At 42.7% G+C, this 22,407-nt stretch overlaps 2 protein-coding genes across 4 annotated transcripts; both read right to left on the minus strand.

Moving 5' to 3' along the window:
* Positions 1-30: 30 nt before the first annotated feature.
* On the minus strand, positions 31-15,907 carry pibf1 (progesterone immunomodulatory binding factor 1). 2 transcript variants are annotated; one of them, XM_029256985.1, is made up of 18 exons: positions 15,851-15,907; positions 14,882-15,186; positions 14,121-14,221; positions 13,681-13,879; positions 13,230-13,349; positions 12,989-13,122; positions 12,684-12,792; positions 12,031-12,212; positions 11,698-11,823; positions 11,477-11,575; positions 9,113-9,278; positions 8,642-8,792; positions 8,296-8,386; positions 8,100-8,202; positions 6,004-6,134; positions 5,685-5,769; positions 1,355-1,525; positions 31-755 (listed from the first exon to the last, which is right to left on the minus strand). In XM_029256985.1, exons 2-18 carry the CDS (start codon positions 15,128-15,130, stop codon positions 702-704), a joined length of 2,271 nt encoding a protein of 756 aa, XP_029112818.1. In that variant the 5' UTR covers positions 15,131-15,186; positions 15,851-15,907; the 3' UTR covers positions 31-701. The 2 variants fall into 2 exon arrangements, with proteins under 2 accessions (XP_029112818.1, XP_029112819.1); XM_029256986.1 differs by lacking the exon at positions 31-755 and adding an exon at positions 963-1,030.
* A 730-nt stretch (positions 15,908-16,637) lies between these two features.
* Positions 16,638-22,382, minus strand: bora (bora aurora kinase A activator). Of its 2 annotated transcripts, XM_018743547.2 has the most exons (12): positions 22,320-22,382; positions 21,832-22,073; positions 20,489-20,595; positions 20,178-20,223; positions 19,981-20,062; positions 19,781-19,834; positions 19,504-19,560; positions 18,962-19,188; positions 18,559-18,712; positions 17,705-18,279; positions 17,159-17,302; positions 16,638-17,048 (listed from the first exon to the last, which is right to left on the minus strand). In XM_018743547.2, the coding sequence occupies exons 2-12, from the start codon at positions 21,994-21,996 to the stop codon at positions 17,028-17,030; spliced, it is 1,632 nt and encodes a 543-aa protein (XP_018599063.1). In that variant the 5' UTR covers positions 21,997-22,073; positions 22,320-22,382; the 3' UTR covers positions 16,638-17,027. The 2 variants fall into 2 exon arrangements, with proteins under 2 accessions (XP_018599063.1, XP_029112802.1); XM_029256969.1 differs by lacking the exon at positions 22,320-22,382 and having other exon boundaries at positions 21,832-22,207.
* Positions 22,383-22,407: the final 25 nt, after the last annotated feature.

Consider the following 22,407-nt stretch of genomic DNA (forward strand, 5'->3'; position numbering starts at 1 on the left):
CCGTGTCACCAAGAAAGTGGCTGTCAAAGAAACACTGTGCGACTTTCACTGCGGGGAAAAGAGCCACTAAACAGTCTGGTCAAGTAGATTTTAGTTTCAACAAACCCGGCCTTAGGTTCACTGCCCATAAACCTTCAGTAGAGGTGATGAAGATGGAAAAAATCAATTCATAACTGTAAATGTGGGTAAAACCTTCAGTCCTAAATGAGTACAGCGGACAGGGATGAGTTGCAGTTTGGATGGTGTTTGGATCCACTGTGTGTGTGCAGTTCAAGTTAGAGAGCACCAAGCGTTTCAGTGAAAACCACAGTTTACCCTCACTGTTACACTGGTACATGTTCAACAACGGCTCGGGCAGGACAGCAGTTATTTCAGCTAATAAAGCAGTGTGATTAAAAACTATTTGCAGCAACCACACATGGATCCGGTGCAGCTATTTACTAAAGTTTGTTCCTGAAAGAATGCTGTAAATCTCCACCTTTGCACTTAAAACAAAAGTAACATCTCATTTTTTTTTTCCAGAGACCATTCTTCATATTGACTTTAAGTGCTACAGATGTGCAAAATAAAAATTAAAATCACTTTGCTCCCAATGAAAATACTTAAATGCCTTTAAAAAACTGCAACAAGTCCTCATAAAAATGACATTTTGCCCTTTATACAAAACAGTGATAATTTAGTCCAGTGAGATGAAGAAAATTTCATTTGGAGTGCTGCTTCAGTTTTCTGTACCATTCGGGAGGTTCATTTTTTGTCTGAAAAGAAAGAGAGAGACACTAATGAAACCAAACAAATGTGAATAATAGTAAATAGAAGCAGTAATATCCTGTTTATTTCACAAATCTAATGTGGCGCATCTAATATGATGTAATACAATATTAAATTATTTGTTTGTGCCTCATACTATACTTCTCTCTGTCAGTGTTGCAGTAAGAAAATTTCAAATCACTTGCATATTCACATGCCTTGGTTAGCTTGTTTCGTACACCCATTCAGCGTTGCCCTTCTAACATGTTCACACCTGGACATTCTATAATCAGGAAAATATTTGTTATAAAAATCATGATTTGTACGCATGCTCCCGTTATCTAACTAATCTGTAAATTCCTCTACAGTCTGGTGTACATGTACAGTAAAAGTGATTTGCACGGTCTGCTTAAGCAAGCTTGCACACGGAGCAGAAGTTAGAACTATTTGCCCCGGGCCTATTGGTTTAGGATACCTGGACATATGCTCTGCTGTCCAGTCCTTCATTTCAGTGTGGACATGGAAGTGCGAGTCTACACTCAGCTGTGACAGCCCATACTTTTAAAGGACACAAAAAAACCTTGGACCAGGGAAAATATTTACTCACAAACAATGTGGGCTTTGGCTTGGGCTCGTACACCTCTCCCTGGGGACTCATGGGTAATCCCTTGGACCTGTGAACTGTAGTTCCGGTTGTAGTGTCTGGTTGAGAAGGCAAAGTAGGCCTGGACTGCCGTGACTGCATGCTAATAAGGACCTGCTTCATCACAGACAGTTCCTAGAAAGGAGTGACAGCAGGAAGTCAGTGGGAGTGGTACAGAGTAGGAAAGTTCACCTCCGATGACGTGTGTTGCTAATGTTGCTCCACGGAACCGCATTACAAGCAAAATACAAAGCCTTTTCTGTTTAATAACACAGGTGGTTGATATCTACTGCATGAATCATCACAGTTGCCTATATGTGCAGGTAAAGACACCGCAGGACCAAAAATGAGGTGTAGCTGAGAAGCAGCATTAAGAGACGCGCTCAGACCAGCAAGTTGGAACACGTCTCACATGGAGGTTCTGTGGCCTTCCTTAGTTCACTCTTCCCAGCAAAGTAAGGCTCCAAGTCCAATCCAAGAGATTACTGACTTCAACGCCACGGCAGCCACACACTTTCAAGTGGCCCAAACGCCTTGGGGTCAGTTTTGCACTGACAGCATACGCGCCTTTTGTCACAAGAACACAATCCACGGTTTTTAAACCCACCTTATTTTTTCCTTATTAAAAAAGGAAAACGCTGTGGGACAGCTGGTAGTGTAGTGGTTAGAGCTGCTACCTTGGATTGAAAGGTCGCAGGTTTGATCACCACCTCTGGCTGTAGTACCCTTGAGCAAGGTACTTACCCTAAAATTGCTCCAGTAAAAGTTACCCAGCTGTGTAAATGGTTAAATAATTGTGACCTGAATGCAAAAAAAAAAAAAAAAAAAAAAAGTTGACCTTGTGATTACACACCCATTTTAATAAATTAAAAAACACTAAATTAAGAGGTGAATATAGATGTCCTAATCACACGCACATTGTCTGAACCGCTTGTCCCATACGGGGTCGCGGGGAGCCGGAGCCTAACCCGGCAACACAGGGCGTAAGGCTGGAGGGGACACACCCAAGACGGGACGCCAGTCCGTCACAAGGCACCCCAAGCGGGACTCGAGCTCCAGACCTACTGGAGAGCAGGGCCTGATCCAACCCACTGCGCCACCACACCCCCCTAGATGTCCTAATGAATACACACACACACACATTTTCAGAACCGCTTGTCCCTTACGGGGTCACGGGGAACCGGAGCCTACCCGGCAACACAGGGCGTAAGGCCGGAGGGGGAAGGGGACACACCCAGGACGGGACGCCAGTCCATCGCAAGGCACCCCAAGCGGGACTCGAACCCCAGACCCACCGGAGAGCAGGACTGCGGTCCAACCCACTGCGCCACCGCACCCCCTACAATTTAATTAATGGACACAAACAACATTAAAACAAAAGGAAAGAGAAATACTGTTGTATATTTACTGTCATAAGACCTTAGTCTCGGATACAATGTAACAACTGTTCCGAGCATACAAATTATAAAACAACAAATTTTACTTCTGTTTTTCTTACAGCTATGTTCACACCCCTTCCGCTATGACAATTTTACTGTTTTGGAAGTTGTGGGTTTATTTATTATGTGTTATTTATATGCATCCACATGCATAAGCAAGTCTTTCAAAGTCATAATGCCCAGAGTCCCTCTCACGTATGGGCTGCTGGTGCAGGTGTCATTCAGTGAAAAGCATTCTACATATTTTTGAATGCCAGGAAACAATTGTGTTTGGGTGTGGACATATGCTCCCCTGATGCTCACCACAAAAGTGTAGTGATCCAAAGCTTTTAAGCAAGATAAACACAAAATGCTTTGTATGGTAACCTGTAGAACCTGATCGATAGCTTCAAAACAAAGCTCAACACCATGTACAGTATAAAAAATAATTACTCAGTACATATCTTAACATGCCCAATAATAAAACGTAAGGGGGGGGGGGGGGGGGGGAACTGTAAAACTGTTCTTGACAAAAGTAATGGTGTATTTATAATAGTGATATTTATGACACTATAAATTTGATTCCCAGTGACTTAAGGGAATTCTGTCTGTGAAATAAACACATAAATACATTTTCTGCTAAATGCACATTAGAATAATAGCCCTGAATTTCCAATCACCTTTCCTGTTGTTGCCATGTCTCTCCTAGGCCAACACTAGGCTCAGTCATTTAATATTTCTATTTATCACTCCCTGACCATATGTGCTGGCATGTAAAAAAGCTCAACTGCAGTGCAGCTGTCTGTGTGGATTTCATACTTTATGCCAACATGCCGCTGGAAGTTGTGAAGTCGGCAAAAAAGATGCCAGGGGTAAACATTGAGGGGATGTTTTGATGAAAATAGATATACTATAAATGCGTTATCATGTACACTTCATTCATGTGGTGTCTTTTGCAACAGCTACAAGCCAAATACTGTGTGTTATAATTTAATGAGAAGAAACAGCTGGAACTAAGTTGTTTCATCAAGCCTTAATATCAAATATTAAAGTGATATCAAAGTCTGAAATTCTAATGTTTGAGATTAAAATTTATTCATAATTTAAGATATTTCACATTATACTTAGAACAATAACTTTGCTATATAGTAACTTTACTATATACTACCCACTATGCTACAGACATAGTAGTCATAGTACTGAAATCCTTACGGGATTAAAGTACAGTATTTCAGTATGCAATGGTGGTTGGACAACATTCTCCTTTACGTGCTAAGTTACTACAAATCTGTTAAGCAACAGCAACTCAGTATATCCTTACAGTAGAGTCACATTATGTATTTTAAAGCACTAGAAATAAATGTTCGGTATAGGTTTTATGTGAGAAACACACAATAACCTGTCATATTCTGTGAAGTGCAGCTTGTTCAAACAAGGAAGCGCTCGGTTACGTATCTTTGTGTTTGCACAGCGGCTGAAATGTAATGATGTGACAAAGCCGGGGGAACAAAGGCACCCGCCGTTACACTCGCTCTCAGGTCGAGAAACCTCCCTTTCAATGAAACCTTCACTTCTTCAAAGAAAAGCAAAAGGGCGTTCAAATATAGATGTTGTTGCACACCGGACCGTAACATTTTCTCAGCGTGTTTTTGGATTTTGTCATTTACGCAGTCAGTTTACATACCAAAACACTAAAAACACCAAAAAATACTGACTGATAATTCCTAGTTGTGTATGTTGGCTTAATCTCTGTACGGTTCTGTTAAATATTTATTTTCATATTACTATTATTGCACCCTTTATCATTAAAGATTTTCATGCAATTTGCAAGCTAAAATGTGGTGGCTTCACTCCATAGCTCTATTTTTCTCCTAATTTATAAATATTTAAGAAAGTGCAAAAATCTGAGAGATCATTGTTGCTGCTGTTACTGCCACTAGCAATAGGAACTGTTTTCTCACACCAGCTTTATGTTGGCTCACAAACGGCATACTATTGTCTGTTATTTAGTATGTCAAATTCATCTCACTCCCAAGAAGAAAATACTTGCCTGAATGATGTTTTCTTGGTAAGGACCCTTATTTATTGAATTAAAAATACGAAAGTTGTTCTTACAAACATTAGAAGTTTAAAGGGTTATTTTTTATCTACACCTGAAGTGAGTGACTTTCAACGAAAAATGTACATTGCTGCCATCTACAGCTCCAAATGCACATTGCACTGCTCACTGCTCACTGACCACTGACTTTAGTTTACAAACATCAATCTGCAAAGCTTTGCTTCTCTTTGGCTAAAATAAAGCAATTTGCTCTGCTTTTGTAACTGTTTTGTAAAATTACAAAATATGTCACTGCATGTTTGTCTAGATGAATTTCATCAATTCCTTAGTTATTGTCTGTGACTCATTTCACAATAAAAGTTACTGATTTGACTGTGTCCATAAATTGTGTTTAGATAAAGTATAATTATGCAATAGTGGTATTGGCAAAAGCTTACGTGAGAAATTATGTTTGTTACTTTATTTAGCAGACGCTTTCTGCAACGCGACCTCCAATGAACGTTATGTAGTTTTATCAGCCCACACCTTATTCACCCAAGGTGACTTGCACTGCTAGATACGCCACCTAAAATGGGTCACTCATCCATACATCAGTGGAACACACTCCCTCTGTCACTCACACACCATGGGTGAACCTGAACAGCATGTCTTTAGATTGTGGGAGGAAACCCACACAGACAACGTGCAAACTCCACACAAACTGAGCAGGGATCGAACCTACATCCTCTTGCACCACCCAGGCACTGCGAGACAGCAGCGCTACTCACTCTTCCACCGTGCCACCTGGTGTTAATTTTCCAAATTAAAAAGAAATTACCTCCCGATGACTGAGAAGTTTTTCAAGATCAGCAGCCATGTTGTTTTTCACCTGGTGGAGGGTTGCCATCTCTTTTTTCAGAGTTCTGGAGAAAATAGAAATAATATTCTGTTCATCAAATTATGTAGAACAATGCTTTACCAAAACAAGAAAGAAAAATTCTTGATGCTACTTCAATACTCTCAAACTTCTAAACTATGGTGTAAACAAAGACATAATCAAGGGCAGGATGAGAGTGGTGGATTCACATGTTCAACTATGTCCTGCCGCATTTTTGTGTGGTAAATAATGTGGTGAAGTCGCCTATGCTGGGCAGCACCTGACTGTGTCCTCCAGCTCTGAGATGCGCTCCTTCTGTGCTCCGATCTGCGCGTCCCTCAGCCGAACAGTATCAATGAGGTAGCTGTAAGGTTGCTGCGCTTGCTGAAGAAGCTCATTGGCTACCTTGAGCTGAAAATTATAAAAATGTTAAAAGTTAAAACTGATGACAGACCTGTTACCAGACATTAAAAATTTTAAACTTGCTTCAGCACTTAACTGATTCAAGATGACCTTCTAGAACATACCATTATGTTTTGATTCACAAAATACAAACACTGTTGGCAGAAGATGAATGGCCGTGGTAAGTTAATTACTGTAAAAACGAAATATGACCTGTGAACTAATAAATCATTCGTCTGAAGTAGCCATGGGAGTATGCCCTTTATGTGTGTTATCCACAGGTACTTAGCCGAAAACACATGAAAACACTGTGACACGCTGGGAGGTATCAACTTCAGCTCCTAGGTGGGGCTCTACAGGACTCAGAGCGTCATGTGAAGAAACTCATCGCGTGGGAGAAGAACTGCTGAAGTTCAGCTGGAACCTTCTAAAAGAAAACAAACGCTCGGTCTGCGTGTCGTGAGGAGACACACTATCAATCAAAGGGAACTGCTAAATAAGCCGTTTGTTCTTGGTGTGAGCCACCTCTGGGATCATTAGCAGTGTTTGTGTAGACATTTCACCGGTTGAGAAGCCATCTCTTTCACGCACATGTGCCGGCACGTGAAGCGCACAAACAAAAGAATAATGCCACCCGGTTCCACTACAATTTTTCAAAAGCAGCAAGCATGACTGTTATAACGTGTAGCTGTTCCAACTTTGCCCAATGACAAAGTTTCATCTGAAATGACAGTCAGTTGTATGCAAAACTTTTCTTGTTGACACTTCAGTCAAGATAGAGCTTTACCCCGTTAATAGTCATTCTAAAAAATAAAGGTACCAAATGTACCCATTATATACCTTCCTCCCCATCACGATTGACACAACGCCAGAAAGAGCACACACTCCAGTTGTTGTTATTAATCACATAAATTTGTTCCCATATATTTTATAATTACACTTGTTTCTGTATATTACAAATGTTCCAGTTACAAACTGTGAATGGACAAAAACATTTTGCCATTTGTTTATTTTTCTTCACATTTCCTTTGCTCATCTCTTTTCCAAATTGTCTATGTTGTGGAGGGAGAGACCTGTATTTGCACACCCAGCCAATAGGTGTCAGTAAAAGGCACACAACGCATTGGGGGGGCTCAACTCATTTCCACAGTGTTTACAGCAGCAGTGTAAAGGTATTTTTACTTTCACACACACACACACACATTTTCAGAACCGCTTGTCCCATACGGGGTCACGGGGGAACCGGAGCCTACCCGGTAACACAGGGCGTAAGGCCGGAGGGGGAAGGGGACACACCCAGGACGGGACGCCAGTCCGTCACAAGGCACCCCAAGCGGGACTCGAACCCCAGACCCACCGGAGAGTAGGACTGCAGTCCAACCCACTGCGCCACCGCTCCCCCCTTTATTTTTACTTTCAGAAATTTTAAATTAGTTTTCATTTATGCAAGTCTAAATGTTGTTTGAACTTAAAAAATTCATGAAAGTTTTACATAAACTTACAAAAGGTTTTCATTAGTTATATTACTTTGTCTGAGGTTTTGACAGAATCAAGATGGGAATAAATTAGGGACTTGTGTATTAAGCTTTATTAAGAGCTGAATTAAGCATTTTATCCATTTTGACTTAGTGGTAAAAGTGATTCTGGATTTCTCAAGAGACTGATTTAGGAACAGGCTTCTAATCTCATTTGTATTTGTGTGCCTGTCCTATGAAGCAGCACCACCAAAGTCATGTTTGGCAATTTTTCACATAAATTTTCCTGAACATAGCATTGTGTGAAGTGGATTGTTAATAAAACTTAGAGCATCTTTCACCACAAATAACACCATTTGTCAAGACTGGAATACTGACAACCATCGGGCAGAGCTTTCCTTGTGTTTTTTTTTTTTTTTTTTTAACCTAAAAAAGCTTGACACTAGTGGGCTGCTAAATCCAATAACAGTGATTATCACAGGATGCTCGGGTGAGATACCTCTTCTGCCATCTGCTCAACGTGAGCAGTCTGTTTCTCCAGATCCCTTCTCAGCAAGGTGTTCTGTTTCTCTACTGCCAGCAACCTCCTTGCCAGATGAACGCTGCAATCAAAACAAAGCATGGTGCATTCTTCCACACAAAGAAAATCAGACGCATTTTCACAGGTTTTGAGCATACCGTACGCCACACCGTACCTTTGCTTTAATCGCCTTTTGGCTGTTGTTGGTACATTTGCACCATAGCCATATGAAAAGAGAACTCTTTCTGCATCATCTTCACTTCCCACTGTAAAAATAAGAATTTCTTTTCAGAAGGCATTCGCATCGTTAAAAGCCTAAAACACGGCAACGGTATGGCTGGAAATAGCAGGCGCTGTTGTTTTTTCTTCCCAGTCATTGGTTATGATGTCTCAGAATACCGGAGCCCTAAAGAGCTCTTTCCCCCACAGGTGCAATAAACATGAATTAGTGAAATTCTGGTCAGGGCAGTCATGAGGGGAAGAACGAAACCACTCTGAGTAAAATGCATCGCCTAGTTTACTTTCAGCAGCTTGCACGGTCACATCATCGAGCTCCTTCTCCAGCTTTTCGTACGTCTCCAGCCGTGCTTGGTGCTCCGAGTTCAGAGCCTGCAGCTCTGTAATTCGCTTCTCTGATGAAGTCTGAAGGTGGTAAAATTCCTTAGTCAAGACCTGGAGAAGAACAACAGGTTAGTGTTAGAAGAAAACGTCACTGCACACACTGATCTGATGATAACAGCAAAGGTTTATAGCGTATTATATATGAGCAGCTGCCTTGATGTCCAGGGTTTTATTAAAAATAAGAAGAGGGATTAGTTGACTGTATACATGTGGTGATAAGAGCTTTACAAGTGGAAAACTGCACTTTAGGATTTTATGTTATTGCATATAAATGATGTAGTGTGCCGCAACAAAAGCACAACTGTACTTTTATCCAAGCACTTTTAATTAACATTTTTGTGAAGATCTGAATCCAAAAGCAGGCCACTTGCCTCCAGCTTTTTCTGCTGCTTCTCGCATTCTATCTGGCACTGGCTGAGGTTCCTGGCTGTTTCCTCCTGCACCATCTGAGCACGCTCCACTTCAAAGGACTTCAGTTTCACTTGGTTGAGCAACTCGGCCACCCTGCTGTCGGTGCCAAGCTGAAGCTGCCTGAACCTGGGAGAGCAGGACAGCTGGCAGCCGGGCTAGCAACAACCGATGGGGTCGCAGGGCAAGGGAGTGTACGGAGCCCACCAAATATAGTGTGTGTGCCGTCTCCCCTTAGCCACTCATGCGCTTCTCACTTTTCAGGTCTCCTTACTATGAGAATGAAAGCTATTTTGTTTTCTCCATAAACAAATAATAATAATCATAATAATAATAATAATAATAAGAAGAAAAACTTGTCATTAGTGGAATGGTAAATTATCGTAGACAATTTGGATTTTAAAACTTTTGAAACAATACAGATATGGTAAAAATTACACCTTGCCTAGCACTAAATGCTTACTGTTAGAAAATCGATGACACACACAAATTCTGAAGACTATTCTGAATTTCTGTACTCTGTATTTCCTTTCTGTCCTGTCTGTCTAATTTGTAATGATCCAACTAGGCTCAGTAAATGACACAGCGTGTGTACGGGATTCAACGAACATACTAATTCATGTATCCAGTTGCACCTCTAAAATTACTCTGATTAAAACCTCCGATGGAACTCGGTCCATTTTAGACATGACACCATCGAATATGCATTTCCTTTAGTTTTCCTAAAATAGAATTGTGCACGCTATTCCTTAACTCTTCAAACATCTCAGCAACAGCAGGGCATCTGTCATTCCAGGCTCGTAATCCAGGCCTTATGTGACTACAAACAATCTCCCCCACCCCCTGCAGAGCAACCCTGGGCATGCTGGACAACTGCTCTGAGGAACTGTAAGAATGACAAGTATGTGCGCACAGTGGCACACATCCACACTGCTCAGTGATGAGCACACTACACATGTGGAGTTTGCAGAGATGATGGAAATCACACACCCCAGGGAGTGTAAAATCCACTGCACCGTACTACTGACCCATTTCATCAAATTCTCTCAAACGTACACTAGGTCCTTGTCTTACAAACAGAATGGGGACCGGAAGTCTGATCAGAACTTAGTTTGTAACAATCAGTAAAATCTTTACATTTAGCTGACGCTTTCCTCCGAAGCAATTTACAGTGTTAAGGTTACAATTATCACAAGCTTACAATTATTTACCCATTTATACAGCCGGGTAATTTTTTTTTCACTAGAGCAATTTTTAGGGTAAGTACCTTGCTCAAAGGTACTACAACCGGAGGTGGGGATCGAACCTGTAACCAAAAGGTGGCAGCTCTAACCACTACGCTACCAGCTGGCCCCCCTTTATAAACACAGGTGTATTTGTTCCATTTATTTATTCATGGGTTAGGTTCTCTAAAAGTCTAAGGTAAAGGCACAATAAATAGGAAAAAAAATACTCCACAACACTTTTTAACACATGTATTAACTTTGAGCTATATTAAAAATAAATTTCAAATGAAAGGAAAAATGTTGTCTCTAAAAACTCCTATTAAATGGCAACTGTTGAAACACTCCCCCCATAAGTGTGGGCAATAATACTAATCCTGTTATTGATTATCAAAAATCTAAGACAGCAGACCTTAGCTGCGAGCACTGTGGAAGTGGGCTTAATCAGTCACCCCCCCCAGGTTCCTGCTGTGTGCTTCACTGACATCTATGGGCTGGATGAGGAAATGCAGTTCTGAAATTTTGGGAACTAGATAATACAATACAAAATCATAAAGGAGTGAATACATTTAAAAAAGCAAGAGCAACTTCAGTGCTCGTATCACAAGGAGCTAGTGCATAAAGAAACAGAAGCATTTTTAAGCACTCACAAATGATACATTTTTTGAGAAACCGGGGCTGTAAGATGTGACTATCCTCACAGCTTGATATTACCAGGGAACTAAGGGAATAAACAATAAGGAAAACCGATTCATGCAATTTAAATAACCGCTTGTCCAGAGCAGCGTTGCAGTGATCCAGAGCCTACTCCAGGAGAATGGGGTGCAAGGCCTGGAGGGGGGGTACCCCCTGGATGGGACCATTGCAGGGTAGCCACACACAAAACCTTTACTTTAAAACTGACCTCAAATAATATGTGCAAAAATAGTCGAAAAAGCACATTCTGTTTTACTGATTTCTAATAAAAAGGATTTTTTTGACAACAGCATCGAAACAAGCACAGTCTGCTTCTCTGCATTATATGAAATGACAGAATCAACATCCATATGAGGTAATAAAATTTTTAACATATGAGCAATATAAAATTGATGGGCTATGACTTACTGTTCTAGAATGTGGTTATATTTGTCTGTGGCTTCCTTCTCAGCAGCAACAGCTCTGTCTTTCTCCATTACTACATTGTCTCTGGCTTCTCGCAAGTTCCTGGGGTTGACAACATTAAAAATAAGTGTATAAAATAAATATGGTAATAAAGATAACCATGACATTGTGAAACCTCTATGTAATCTGTACTGACTTTCATCATTTTTAGAAAGACCATTCACCTGTTTTCACGCTCATACATCTCTTTGGAGGCTCTCTGAAGACTCTCGATTTCATGAGTTGTTCTTAGCCGGATTTGCTCGAGTTCATCGCGAAGCTTGTTTTCGTACTCAGTCTTGTAATGATCTCTTGGGAATAAATTTTTAAAAAGCATGTCAAGACACGAACAAAAACCATCATCACCACAATCAAACATTTAATAAAATATTAATTATTCCTACAGTTTGTATACAATTTAGTAAGAGCGAGTTCCACAGAGTTGACCAAAACACTCAGAAGTGCTTCACTTTGCACAGGCTCTAGTGATTCTGGCTCTGCTGTACCGTACTGCTCACCTCGACGCCACATATTTCTCATAGACCTCCTCCCGGGCCTTCTTGGAGTCCTCCAGCTGGACCTGCAGTCGCTCCAGACGGTCCTCCTCATGGGCACGCCGTACACTCAGCTCCATGTTCTGCCGGTTCAGATACTCCTTGTCCTTTTGCAGAAGGGTGACTGACTGCTGCAAGGTGGCCACCTGATCGTACAGTGTGAAAGTGGCAAAGCAAACACAGCTGTGGGGTGAACGTCACATTAACCTTCAATAAAGACAGTGAATTAATGTGAAAACATGACTCCTTACTCAACCAAGGATTAAATATTCATCCATCTGGCGTCATTTTATGGCACGGCGACACAGCGGTTAGCGCTGGTACCTCACAGGTCCTGGGCTGCGGGTGTGAAGATGACTCAGCTTGTGCGAGTTTCCTTGTTCTCCCCGCCTTCGTGCGAGTCTCATCTCGCAGTCAAAGACATGTTCCACTGACTCTGAATTGCTCTTAGTGTGTATGAGTGAATGAGTGTGTTTGCTGTGACAGACTGATGTCACCTTTAGGGTGCAACCCTACCTCATTCCCTATTGTTCTGGGATAGGCTCTGGACTGCTGCGACCCTGTACTGGACAAGTGGATATTAATACTGGATAGATTGAATGATGATGTAAATTCACCTCTTTGGTCAAGTGATCTCTTTCCTTAGTCTGCGCATTGTGTACAACTTCCAGTGTTTCTAGGCGCTTCCTCAACTCACTGACTTCACCCTCATAGGCGTCTCTTTCTCTGCAGAAGGTGAACACAAGGATTTACTTCACAGGTTTTTGCTGACAGCCTTACAAACACAAATACTGTATTTTAAAACACAATAGGTCTTAACGGCCCAAACAAAGTTCTCAGAAGAAGTAAAGTCCCAGGGACCTGTGTTGTCAGCCTCCTAAGTCTCAGAACACTCGACACACAATAAAACAGCATCCCTCACCGTTTCACCTTGCTGTAGTTTTCACGCTTGAAATCCCCTTCCTGAATGAGCTGTTTGGTGTCTGCCAGCTCCAAAGTAAGGCGCTGGCACCGAATTTCTAACTCTGAACGTACTCTCCTTTCTTCTTCGTAGCTCTACAAAGTACATTGGAGCAGAAAACAAAAATTGTAGGTCCGAATTCATTACGTTACATGTGCTAGAAAATGTGTCTGGGGGAAAAGAAAAGTATCTCAGTCCATACTTCCATGAGTGCCTTAATCTGACTCCGGTGGCTGTCCAGGTCCTCTGTCAGGTTGCTATTTCGTATCTGGAGTTCCTTGACCTGGACTCTCAATGGAGTGACCACCTCATGGAAACGCACCTGGAAACCACATCAGCTTCAGCACAACAGTCCAGGTAGCCTTGATATCACACACACACACACATTTTCAGAACCGCTCGTCCCATACGGGGTCGCAGGGAACCGGAGCCTACCCAGCAACACAGGGTGTGAAGCCAGAGGGGGAGGGGACACACCCAGGACAGGACGCCAGTCCATCGCAAGGCACCCCAAGCGAGACTTGAACCCCAGACCCACCAGAGAGCAGGACCCGGTCCAATCCACTGCGCCACCGCACCCCGATATCACCCTTCCAGGAATAATATTGAAATCTCTTACCTTGTGGCGCAAGAGGAGCTCTAGAAACACTCACCGATACGTATTCTGGAATGGAAAGCTTTTCCTCCGGAAACTCCTTGAGCTCAGCGTACTTTTCCTCCGTCAGCTCCAGGTCTCTCAGGCTGCGTCTGATATCGCCGGCTTTTTCGGACAGCCGCTGATTGGTCTCCTCCAGCTGCCTCTGCCTCAGTAGGATCGCGTCCATTTCCTGCTTCCGTAAAGCTTGCAGTTTTCTGTTTGTAAAGAGGGTTCTATAAACTAGCGCTGAAGAGATGTGGTATCGGAACATCTCAAATATTTCAACAATCAAAGCATTTATTTATACTATGAAATGTTGCAAAGCTGAACCACAAATAGTGCTTTTAATGGAATAAGTAATAGAAAGTGTCCTCTGGGTCTGTGAAGCAACAAACTGAAGCTTTAACCCAACCCTCTCATGGACCAGAACCACGCAGTGGAACTGTTCTGTGCAACCTGTTCTCTTCCTGTTGCAGTTTGAGCTGGCTGTCTAGACGCAGTGACAGGAGCTGCTTCTGATGAAGGGCGTCATTCAGTTGTTCTTCCAGCTCCTCGATCTGCAGAGGTATTTTACACACACAAGCACTGTTCGTTTTGTCCAACATGTACAATCTGGATGACTTGGGTTACAGCTGAACTGATTATCACCAGTCTGATTCTTGATCTTAAATTGTTCCAGTTATGGGTCCCTGCAGAATCCAGGTAAAAACGCAACCATACCTGATACCATTTTGTTACATTTAATAAGGATTAATATTTACCTGATGCCTTCCTCCAAAGCAATTTACAACAATGAAGTATTTACAGTTACCTTCCCCTTTACACAGCTGGGTAGTTTTATTAAAGCAATTCAGGGTAAGTACCTTGCTCAAAGGTACTAGAGCTGGGAATCAAACCTACAGATACAAAGGGAGTAGCGCTAACCACTACACTACCAGCTGCCACTACACATAATGCTTAAATCAGGTGCTGTGTCAAAAATCAACTGAAGCCAGGAGAATGAAGATGGCATGATTTTAAGAACACTTCTTCCCTGCTCTTGTGCAGAAGCTCCCAGAGATGTAGGACTCTGCTTTGCTCTCACACTTGTGTCCAATTCACACTTTTCACTGGTACTGGATATTACTGTGTCATACGCTTGACACATTTAACCCTAACCCCACCCAGTGTTTATTTGTGGGAGGAAGACGTCATGTCCCGTAGTCCAAAGTGCTGACCTTGGTGAGGTGGTCCACCTTGAGGTTGTCAATGATGAGGTTCTTCTGCGACAGCTCAATCTTGAGGAGCTGCAGGCTGTGCAGCAGCTCCTTCCTCTCTATGAGCTGCCTGGTGACCTTCTGAGACCCGTCCCTCTCCTCCGAAGACGAGACTTCCTCGGTGGGGACAGTCGTCTCCAGGCTGAAGTCCTCCGATTCCAGCGAGCTGGAGACATTCACCTTGGTGTCTTTGTGCCTTTTGGGAGGCATGTTCTCGCGTCGTTCTCGTCACAGGGCGGCTGCCAGGACGAGTCTCCGGGGGACGGCTGGAGGGGAAACCCAACATCCACCGTGTTATGAAAAAACCACAGCCTGACGCCGGTAGACTGCTTAAGGACATAGACCTGTCACGTGAAGCCTGTAGACTGGAGTCCCAGGTGAGGCCTTGATCGAGGTTCAAAAATACAAATTCCATAAACAAGTTCAAGTTGTCAATCAGTCAATCTCTGGGTAAAAGCAAGTCTCACAGGACTGGGGCACCAAGGGAGTCAATGAGGTAAACTTAGGGACACGTACTAGCTGAGGTAGTACAGCGGTTAGTAAGTTAGCGCACCTGTCCTGGTTATGTCATGTCACAGGTTCGAATCCCACCCCTACCTGGCCTAGGCTCCAGCCGGCTTGTGTGAGGTACTTCACCGGAAAATGTTCGATAAAAAACTAAAGTTACCCACCTCTCTCTAAATGTGTAGGTCGCTTCGGAGCAGAACTTACTGTGCAAATTATCTGGCAGAGGGATGTGTTGTGTGTATGTTACACTATCTAATGTAGCCAGATTGCTAACGGTTTTGACTGCGACTTGCGTGCCTTTTTGCGCTAAAAGAGTCGGTGAAGCGCACTTCTAACAGCGGAGAGGCAACGGGCAATGCCTTTACTCGTTTTAACTGCAACACTGACGCGAAAAGAGCCCAAAGCGAACTCAGCCCCACTCACCGTCTGTTATAACGAGCCGGAGCGCCGACGATTGGTTTTCAACAGTCCCGCTCCGAGAGACCGGAAGTCGCGAAATATGCACAGCGCCCCCAGCTGTCGGCTTCCGGAAGTGGGGAGCGCGCCGTCGGAGGCAAGCGGAGCCGAGCGTCAGCTTGAGGCCCCTTTATACCACGGGGTAATATTAGGGTAAGTACCTTCGCTCAGCGCAGTACTGCGGCTCGAGCTTAAAGCAGCAACCTTCCAACAGGAATGGAGGGACTGGGGAAGCCTAGTAGTTAGAGCTCCTGCCTTTGGTTGCAGGTTTGATCCCGCTGCTGGCCGTGGTACCCCGAGCAAGGTACTTAATCTCACCTGCTGCAAAAAAAACTACCTGGATGTGTAAATAATTGTAAGTTGCTTTGGGGAAAAACATCAACTAAAATAACTGTTTCAATAACCAGTTACTGTTCTTAAGTGCTATGGGCCTTTCAACTGTAGAGTTCAGTTCCAGGAGGGAACTAAAACACTACATAAAGGGACCAAAAAAAAAAAAAAAAAAAAACAAACCACCTTTAAGTACAAACACAAGTTTGGACAACATTTATTGAGGTCATTTAGGAATCAATATAGTTTGTCATATAAAGAGCTTTCCGCAGGTTTCTCCAGGCATGAAGAGGTAACATTTGTAGAACACATGAAAACAAACGTGCATTTTTCTGAAACCTGCAAACTGAAGTTAAACAGGCTTTACTACCTGTCTGAAAAAGATAAATATTAAAATGTGACAGTAGTTTACAAAGGGGTTAAAAATATATATAAATTTTAAGATTTATCACTGTGAATAATTTTAAAATAATAAATGTTCATAGTGGTCCAATAAAGAGAGGATCCTGTTCTGATCAAGTAATACATTACATATAGAGAAAATTCTCCCTAGCAATCTGCGACCCTTTATTCACTTTAACCGTAATGCTATTAAACCTCAAGTTTATTAAAATGTCCTAGAATAAGGTGGGGGGAAAACAGACCACAATTAAATGATTTCCTAGTTAATACTTTAGAAAAATGTATTCAACTGTTTGTGCAAGCAATTAGTATTACTGTTCCCATTGTTAGCTTGTGAGAGTACTTCCAACTCATCTGTGATTTCATCTAAAGCATCAACCAGGATATGACATGTCCATCTTCTCCATGATTATCAGTGGTGTGCATTAAATACCTGTAAAAACAACAGAAAAAACCAAAGTGAAGCTGTTTGTCTAAAGACGATGGAATGCATGTGCTAAAACCTCATTTCAGTCTCCGTTAAGTGACAAATCTATACCGTACCTTTGTCTTAATATGGTTATTCTTAGTGTGTGAAAAGGCTTCTTCAGACGCGTGTCCAAGCACCTCCTTCGTCTGGCTTTCCGAGCTGACCCCGTCCATGGTGCTGTTTGTGGGAACTGAATATGTGTTGTAACCACTGTCCACCTACAGTGCAAGAATTTTGAAACAAAACTGAAAGTCTAGGAAAGAGAGATGACCTCAAACAGAGACTGTTTCACAGTAGAGTTTACTTGAACACTTTGGAACCCAAATTCTGGACACAGTGGCTCTAAATTGCCAATAGTATGTGAATGTTTCTGAGAGAGAGAGAGAGAGAGAGAATGTCCTTTGAGGAACAAGGATCCCATGTAGGGTATACCCCACTTCACTCCCTATATTGTGAGTCTCTGGACCTCAATGACAATATTTGACAAATTGTTATTTAGAATGGATGGCTGGATGAGTCCACGTCTTTCAATTATAAAACATTAAATTTGCCAAAAAATAAACTAGTTTTGTCCTCACCCCAACACTGCAACCAACAAACAAACAAGGTGAGGTACATACCTGCATGCTGCAGTCATAGGGTATGGTGCTGCCTTCAGCTAGCATAGACACATACATGTGAGAGTTCTCTGCATTCAGCAGGCTTCCAGTTCGGGAACTGGTCAGACGTAAGGGGATACTCTCCACCCCGTCGCCTGCCCAGGTACCGTAGTCTTCTCGACTTTCAGTGACCTCTCCCATGTTCACTGTATTATTGATGCCCATGTCCTCCATTGGCACCAGGCTGGGGGCAGGCATTTCCTTTTCACACAGGCCACCCATGCTCCCCAGGGCATCTTCACACCTTCCTGAGGGAGTGGCTAACAGAGTAGGACACCCTTTGGACTCGACTATGGATAGGCCGTCACTTGGGTGAACATTCTCTTTGTCCTCAAAGATAGGAGGTGAGAGCTGAAGGGGGGACGTTCTATAATGAGGGAGCAGCCATCCGCATGCTCTACGCTGCACTGGGGAACAGCTCTTGATTGGGGAGCAGCCCTCCACAAAAGGGCTCCCTTTGCAGTAGCTGACATCAATGTTGGAGCTGCTCAGAGCCATTCCATCAGGAGTCTGGAAGATCAGCTTTTTCCTTTCTCCTGCCAAAGAGGGTTCAAGGACTGAGCAAAATCACAAGTGTCAAATGTATGACTTCCCACCCCCCCCCAAATATTCAGTTACACACATATTTTCCAAAGCCAGGTACAATTCAGAGTAAACTGTCTCACACTACCATCTTTGCCAACACACATTAGTCTAACACCTGCCCACAGAATTGCAAGGGACTCAGCAGTTCTGAGGAACAGTAGTGACCCTTTGGATTTAAATTACAAATGTTGCAATTAAAGTGTGAGCCGTTTCCTCTTGGCTGTACGTACCAGACATGGGTGTTTTCACATACTGGACAATGATGGGTGACAACATGGGCGACTTGAAATTGGGTGAGGACTTTTCAGGGAACATAGGGCTGGCCATGCTACCCAAGCTGTATGCTCGGCCTCTGCCTTGAATCGGACTCGAGGAGAACTGCCCCTAAAAGGGTGGAAGTAAAACTGAGTGTCATAAATTTAATGAAAACATCATTAATTAGTCCTCCCATCAGTGACAGTGCCCCTCTGTTTGGGAGATGGGCAGCACGGTGGCACAGCAAGTAGCCCTGCTGTCTCTCAGCGCCTGGGTGGTGTGAAAGCTAAGTAAATGTAAAATGTACATTTAGATGGGCATTACTTTGGTGGCGTCTCTTATTAAGCTCACGATGGTAACTTGGCAGGTGATACCCACAGAGCTAGGTGTTAGGACCGCTGCTCCACACTGGAGTGGCGACACTACAGAGACTGGTGCACCACTTCTCTCAAGCAGACCCTCAATGGGGCTTCGCTCTGGGCTCGATGGAGTGGATGATTCTGAACCACTGCCATTCCCGTCCAGGAAGAGCTTTCGTCGCAAGGAGGAGGAGCTTAAGGTCTCCTGCACTTGCTCTGAAACCTCCTCTGTTTTGTAGTAATCTCCTGGTGACACATAAATACATGACATGAACAACAAATTCCAATTTATATCTAATCTCTGCAGTGTCTCTTTGTAACAAAGCAGATCGTATGCAAGTATGAAGGTCTGACCCCTGCGCTTTATTCTAAAGTAAATTTTGTTTTGTGTATTTTAAGAGTATTAAAGTTACTGATTTATTCAGTGTAACGGCATATGTCCAGAGATATCCACCATTCCTCCGGACACACACAATCAGAAATGCTGAAGGGTTCAAGTTTTTTTTAAAATAAATAAAATCATTGTGCCAGTATACCATTCTTTGATCTGATTGGATTTACCCAATATCTTTTCCAGATTGAAATCTACAGGTAAGGTGAGTAATGTTTGGCAGGTAACTGCAACAGAGAACAGCAAAAATGTTATTTGCACAATTACTGTACATATATTATAGTACATATACTGTACATATATTGCTAAAGAGCAAATTATTTGAATTCTTTAAAAATATACACATGAAGCTACTAGAAATCCTGAATAGTACTTTTACAAAACCATTTCCTAAACACAAACTATACTACAATCTATATTTTAATGCAGTGTAAACAATATAGTTACCATTGCTTTTTCCCTGTACGTGTTTCTCTTCAGAAATTCCTGGGGAAATTAAACCTAAAACAGGAAATTTAATTTTGAAAGTAGTTAATCAAAAAGGTGCATTTCAATCCATAAAGTGAGCACAGCTACTAAACAGCAAAAAGACACAGAGATTTACTAACAAATTCGAATGCATGCAATTAATTAAAATTCCAACTTACTGACTCCAGCGTGGATCTGTGCCGACTGTTTGCTGAATGGGGCAGCCCAAGGTGAAGGAACGATTGCATCCTTTGTGAAAAACTAAGGCCAAACTTGTTAGTACAACGGAATGCGGGTTTGAAGTATGCAAAATGGAACTTCGAAATAAACATAAAATAGCAATACTGAAAAAAGCGTTTAATAATAAACTTGTTACCTGATCAATCGCATGCTGCCGTTTTTCCTCAATCTCTTTATCAGTCCTAACATTTTAAAGGAAAAAAATACAATTAGTGTGAAGAACGTGAAATAGTGTGGAGGAACGTTTTCAGATTAATTGACACCCACAAAGCTCTGCAGTTTATGGAACAGCACAGATACCAAAAAGTGTTACGCAATCACAGGTCTGTTTTGATCAAAGCAACAGGTAGAACCAGAGTTTTTTTTTTTTTTTGAGCGTTCACTTTCCCCACATAGAATATTTCACCAGCAGCACAGTAATCCTTCCCGCTTCTAATGCTAACATACCTGGTTTGGCTCAGATAGAGAGACTGCCGCTGAATGTCTTCAGGATCAATTTCGACAGGGAGCAAACTTGCCATTTCATCTATTGTCCACTTAAACTTTGCTGGTGTCTGCAAATAAACACAGCAATATTTTGTCTATTTTGTTACACTCATCACTTCGAAATAACAGCAACACAGAAATACTGCCGGTCACCCCAGTACCAAGACAAAAGGTCATCATTTCTCTTTCATTATTCTATATCATTATCCATCATAGCTCTCATTATTAGTGCTCCACTACATCTGATAATTATGAATCGTAACAATAACAGGTGTGCCCCGAGAAGTTTCCCCACACGCTTGAAATTTTTATTATTGATTTTTAGCTTGGTTTTGACTGTTAAGTAAACAGTCAGCAGGTGGTTCAATGATTACAGCCACTGTCTTGCAGCTGAAGGACACAGGTTCAAATCCCACTTCTGCTGTATCATACTTGTTCGTAGTTCTACAGCCAAAATTATCTAGCTCCGCAAGCGTGTAATTTTAGGTATCTTTGTGTACAGTCTCAACACTAAGTCACCTTGAAGAAAAGTGTTAATTAAATGGACAAGTTTAAAAAAAAATCAGGACAGGTAAGTGGTTTTCAAAAGCTTCCTTACACTGCACAGCCGTTTTCACGACTGCAACCTGCATCCATACAGTATTTCAACTCTTTATTCACATTTGTATTGCAACTTTACACTTTTCTCCAAAGCAACTTCCAATGAACTCTATGTAGTTTTATCAGCCCACACCCCTTATTCACCAAGGTGACTTACACTGCTAGATACACTACTTATACTGGGTCACTCATCCACAAATCAGTGGAACACACACAGTCTCTCTCTCTCTCTCTCTGTTACTCACACACTGGGTGAACCTGAACAGCATGTCTGTGGACTGTGGGAGGAAACCACGCAAACATGGGCCCCATGATGGGGAGAACATGCAAACTCCACATGGACGGACTGAGGCAGGATCGAATCCATGTCCTCCGGCGGCATCACCCAGGTGCGGTGAGACTTGCAACCACACTTGTAACGACTAGGCAATACAGCCAGTATTATACTGGTTGTTCAGTTGGCGACTTCACTCAAAATAGGTGTGACAGAATTTGACCAACATGTACAGAGGATGTGTTTACTGTGATAATTCAGCATAGGCACCTCACCTGGCTTGGCACTGCTGCTTGACTGACTGGGATTCGAACCAACAACCTCCCACCCAGGTTACAAGACGATCACGTTTTTTTTTCCCCCACCACTGCTGGACTGTCTAATGGAGCTTCTGCGCTACATATTATAATATATAATAACGTTCACTTACGGCCGACGAGCATCTGGAGCTGTTGAACACCGAGGGACTGACCACCACAGACTCGTGCAGGCGGTGGTAGTCATTGGGGCTCTCGAACGGGTTCAGGACGGCGGGTCGCCCAGGGGTCTCAGGATCGATGTGACCGGCGGCTTCAGGAGGAGGCTCCCCCATCATGTCCCCCGCTTCAGCGCACTACTAGTAGCCGCAGCCGCGCTACAGCTACAGCGACATCGGCTCGAGCTCGACTCTGACTGACCGACCGCGTGCCGGCGGAAAAAAAGCAAGAAGAGAAGCGCTTCGTCGTTATAAGAACAAGAAGTTAAGAAGTTGTATCGCAAAAACAAACACAAGCGGGCTTCAAACAGGACTTTGGGCTGTAATTATTAACTACGCAGTACCCACAAACTTAACTTCACTCCACACAAGCACTACGAAACAGAAACAGAAACAGAAGAGACACTTACACCCCCAAAGAGGCACACAACGCAAACTTTTACCTGTACTTTCAAATGTCAGTTTTAATTTTCCCTCAGGGCGCACTGGCCAATCGTGCTTGGGAGGAAGTGCGTAGCGACCAATTGGCGA

This window comes from Scleropages formosus, chromosome 12 (assembly GCF_900964775.1).
Source record: "Scleropages formosus chromosome 12, fSclFor1.1, whole genome shotgun sequence".
In the NCBI taxonomy this organism is placed as follows: Eukaryota; Metazoa; Chordata; class Actinopteri; order Osteoglossiformes; family Osteoglossidae; genus Scleropages; species Scleropages formosus.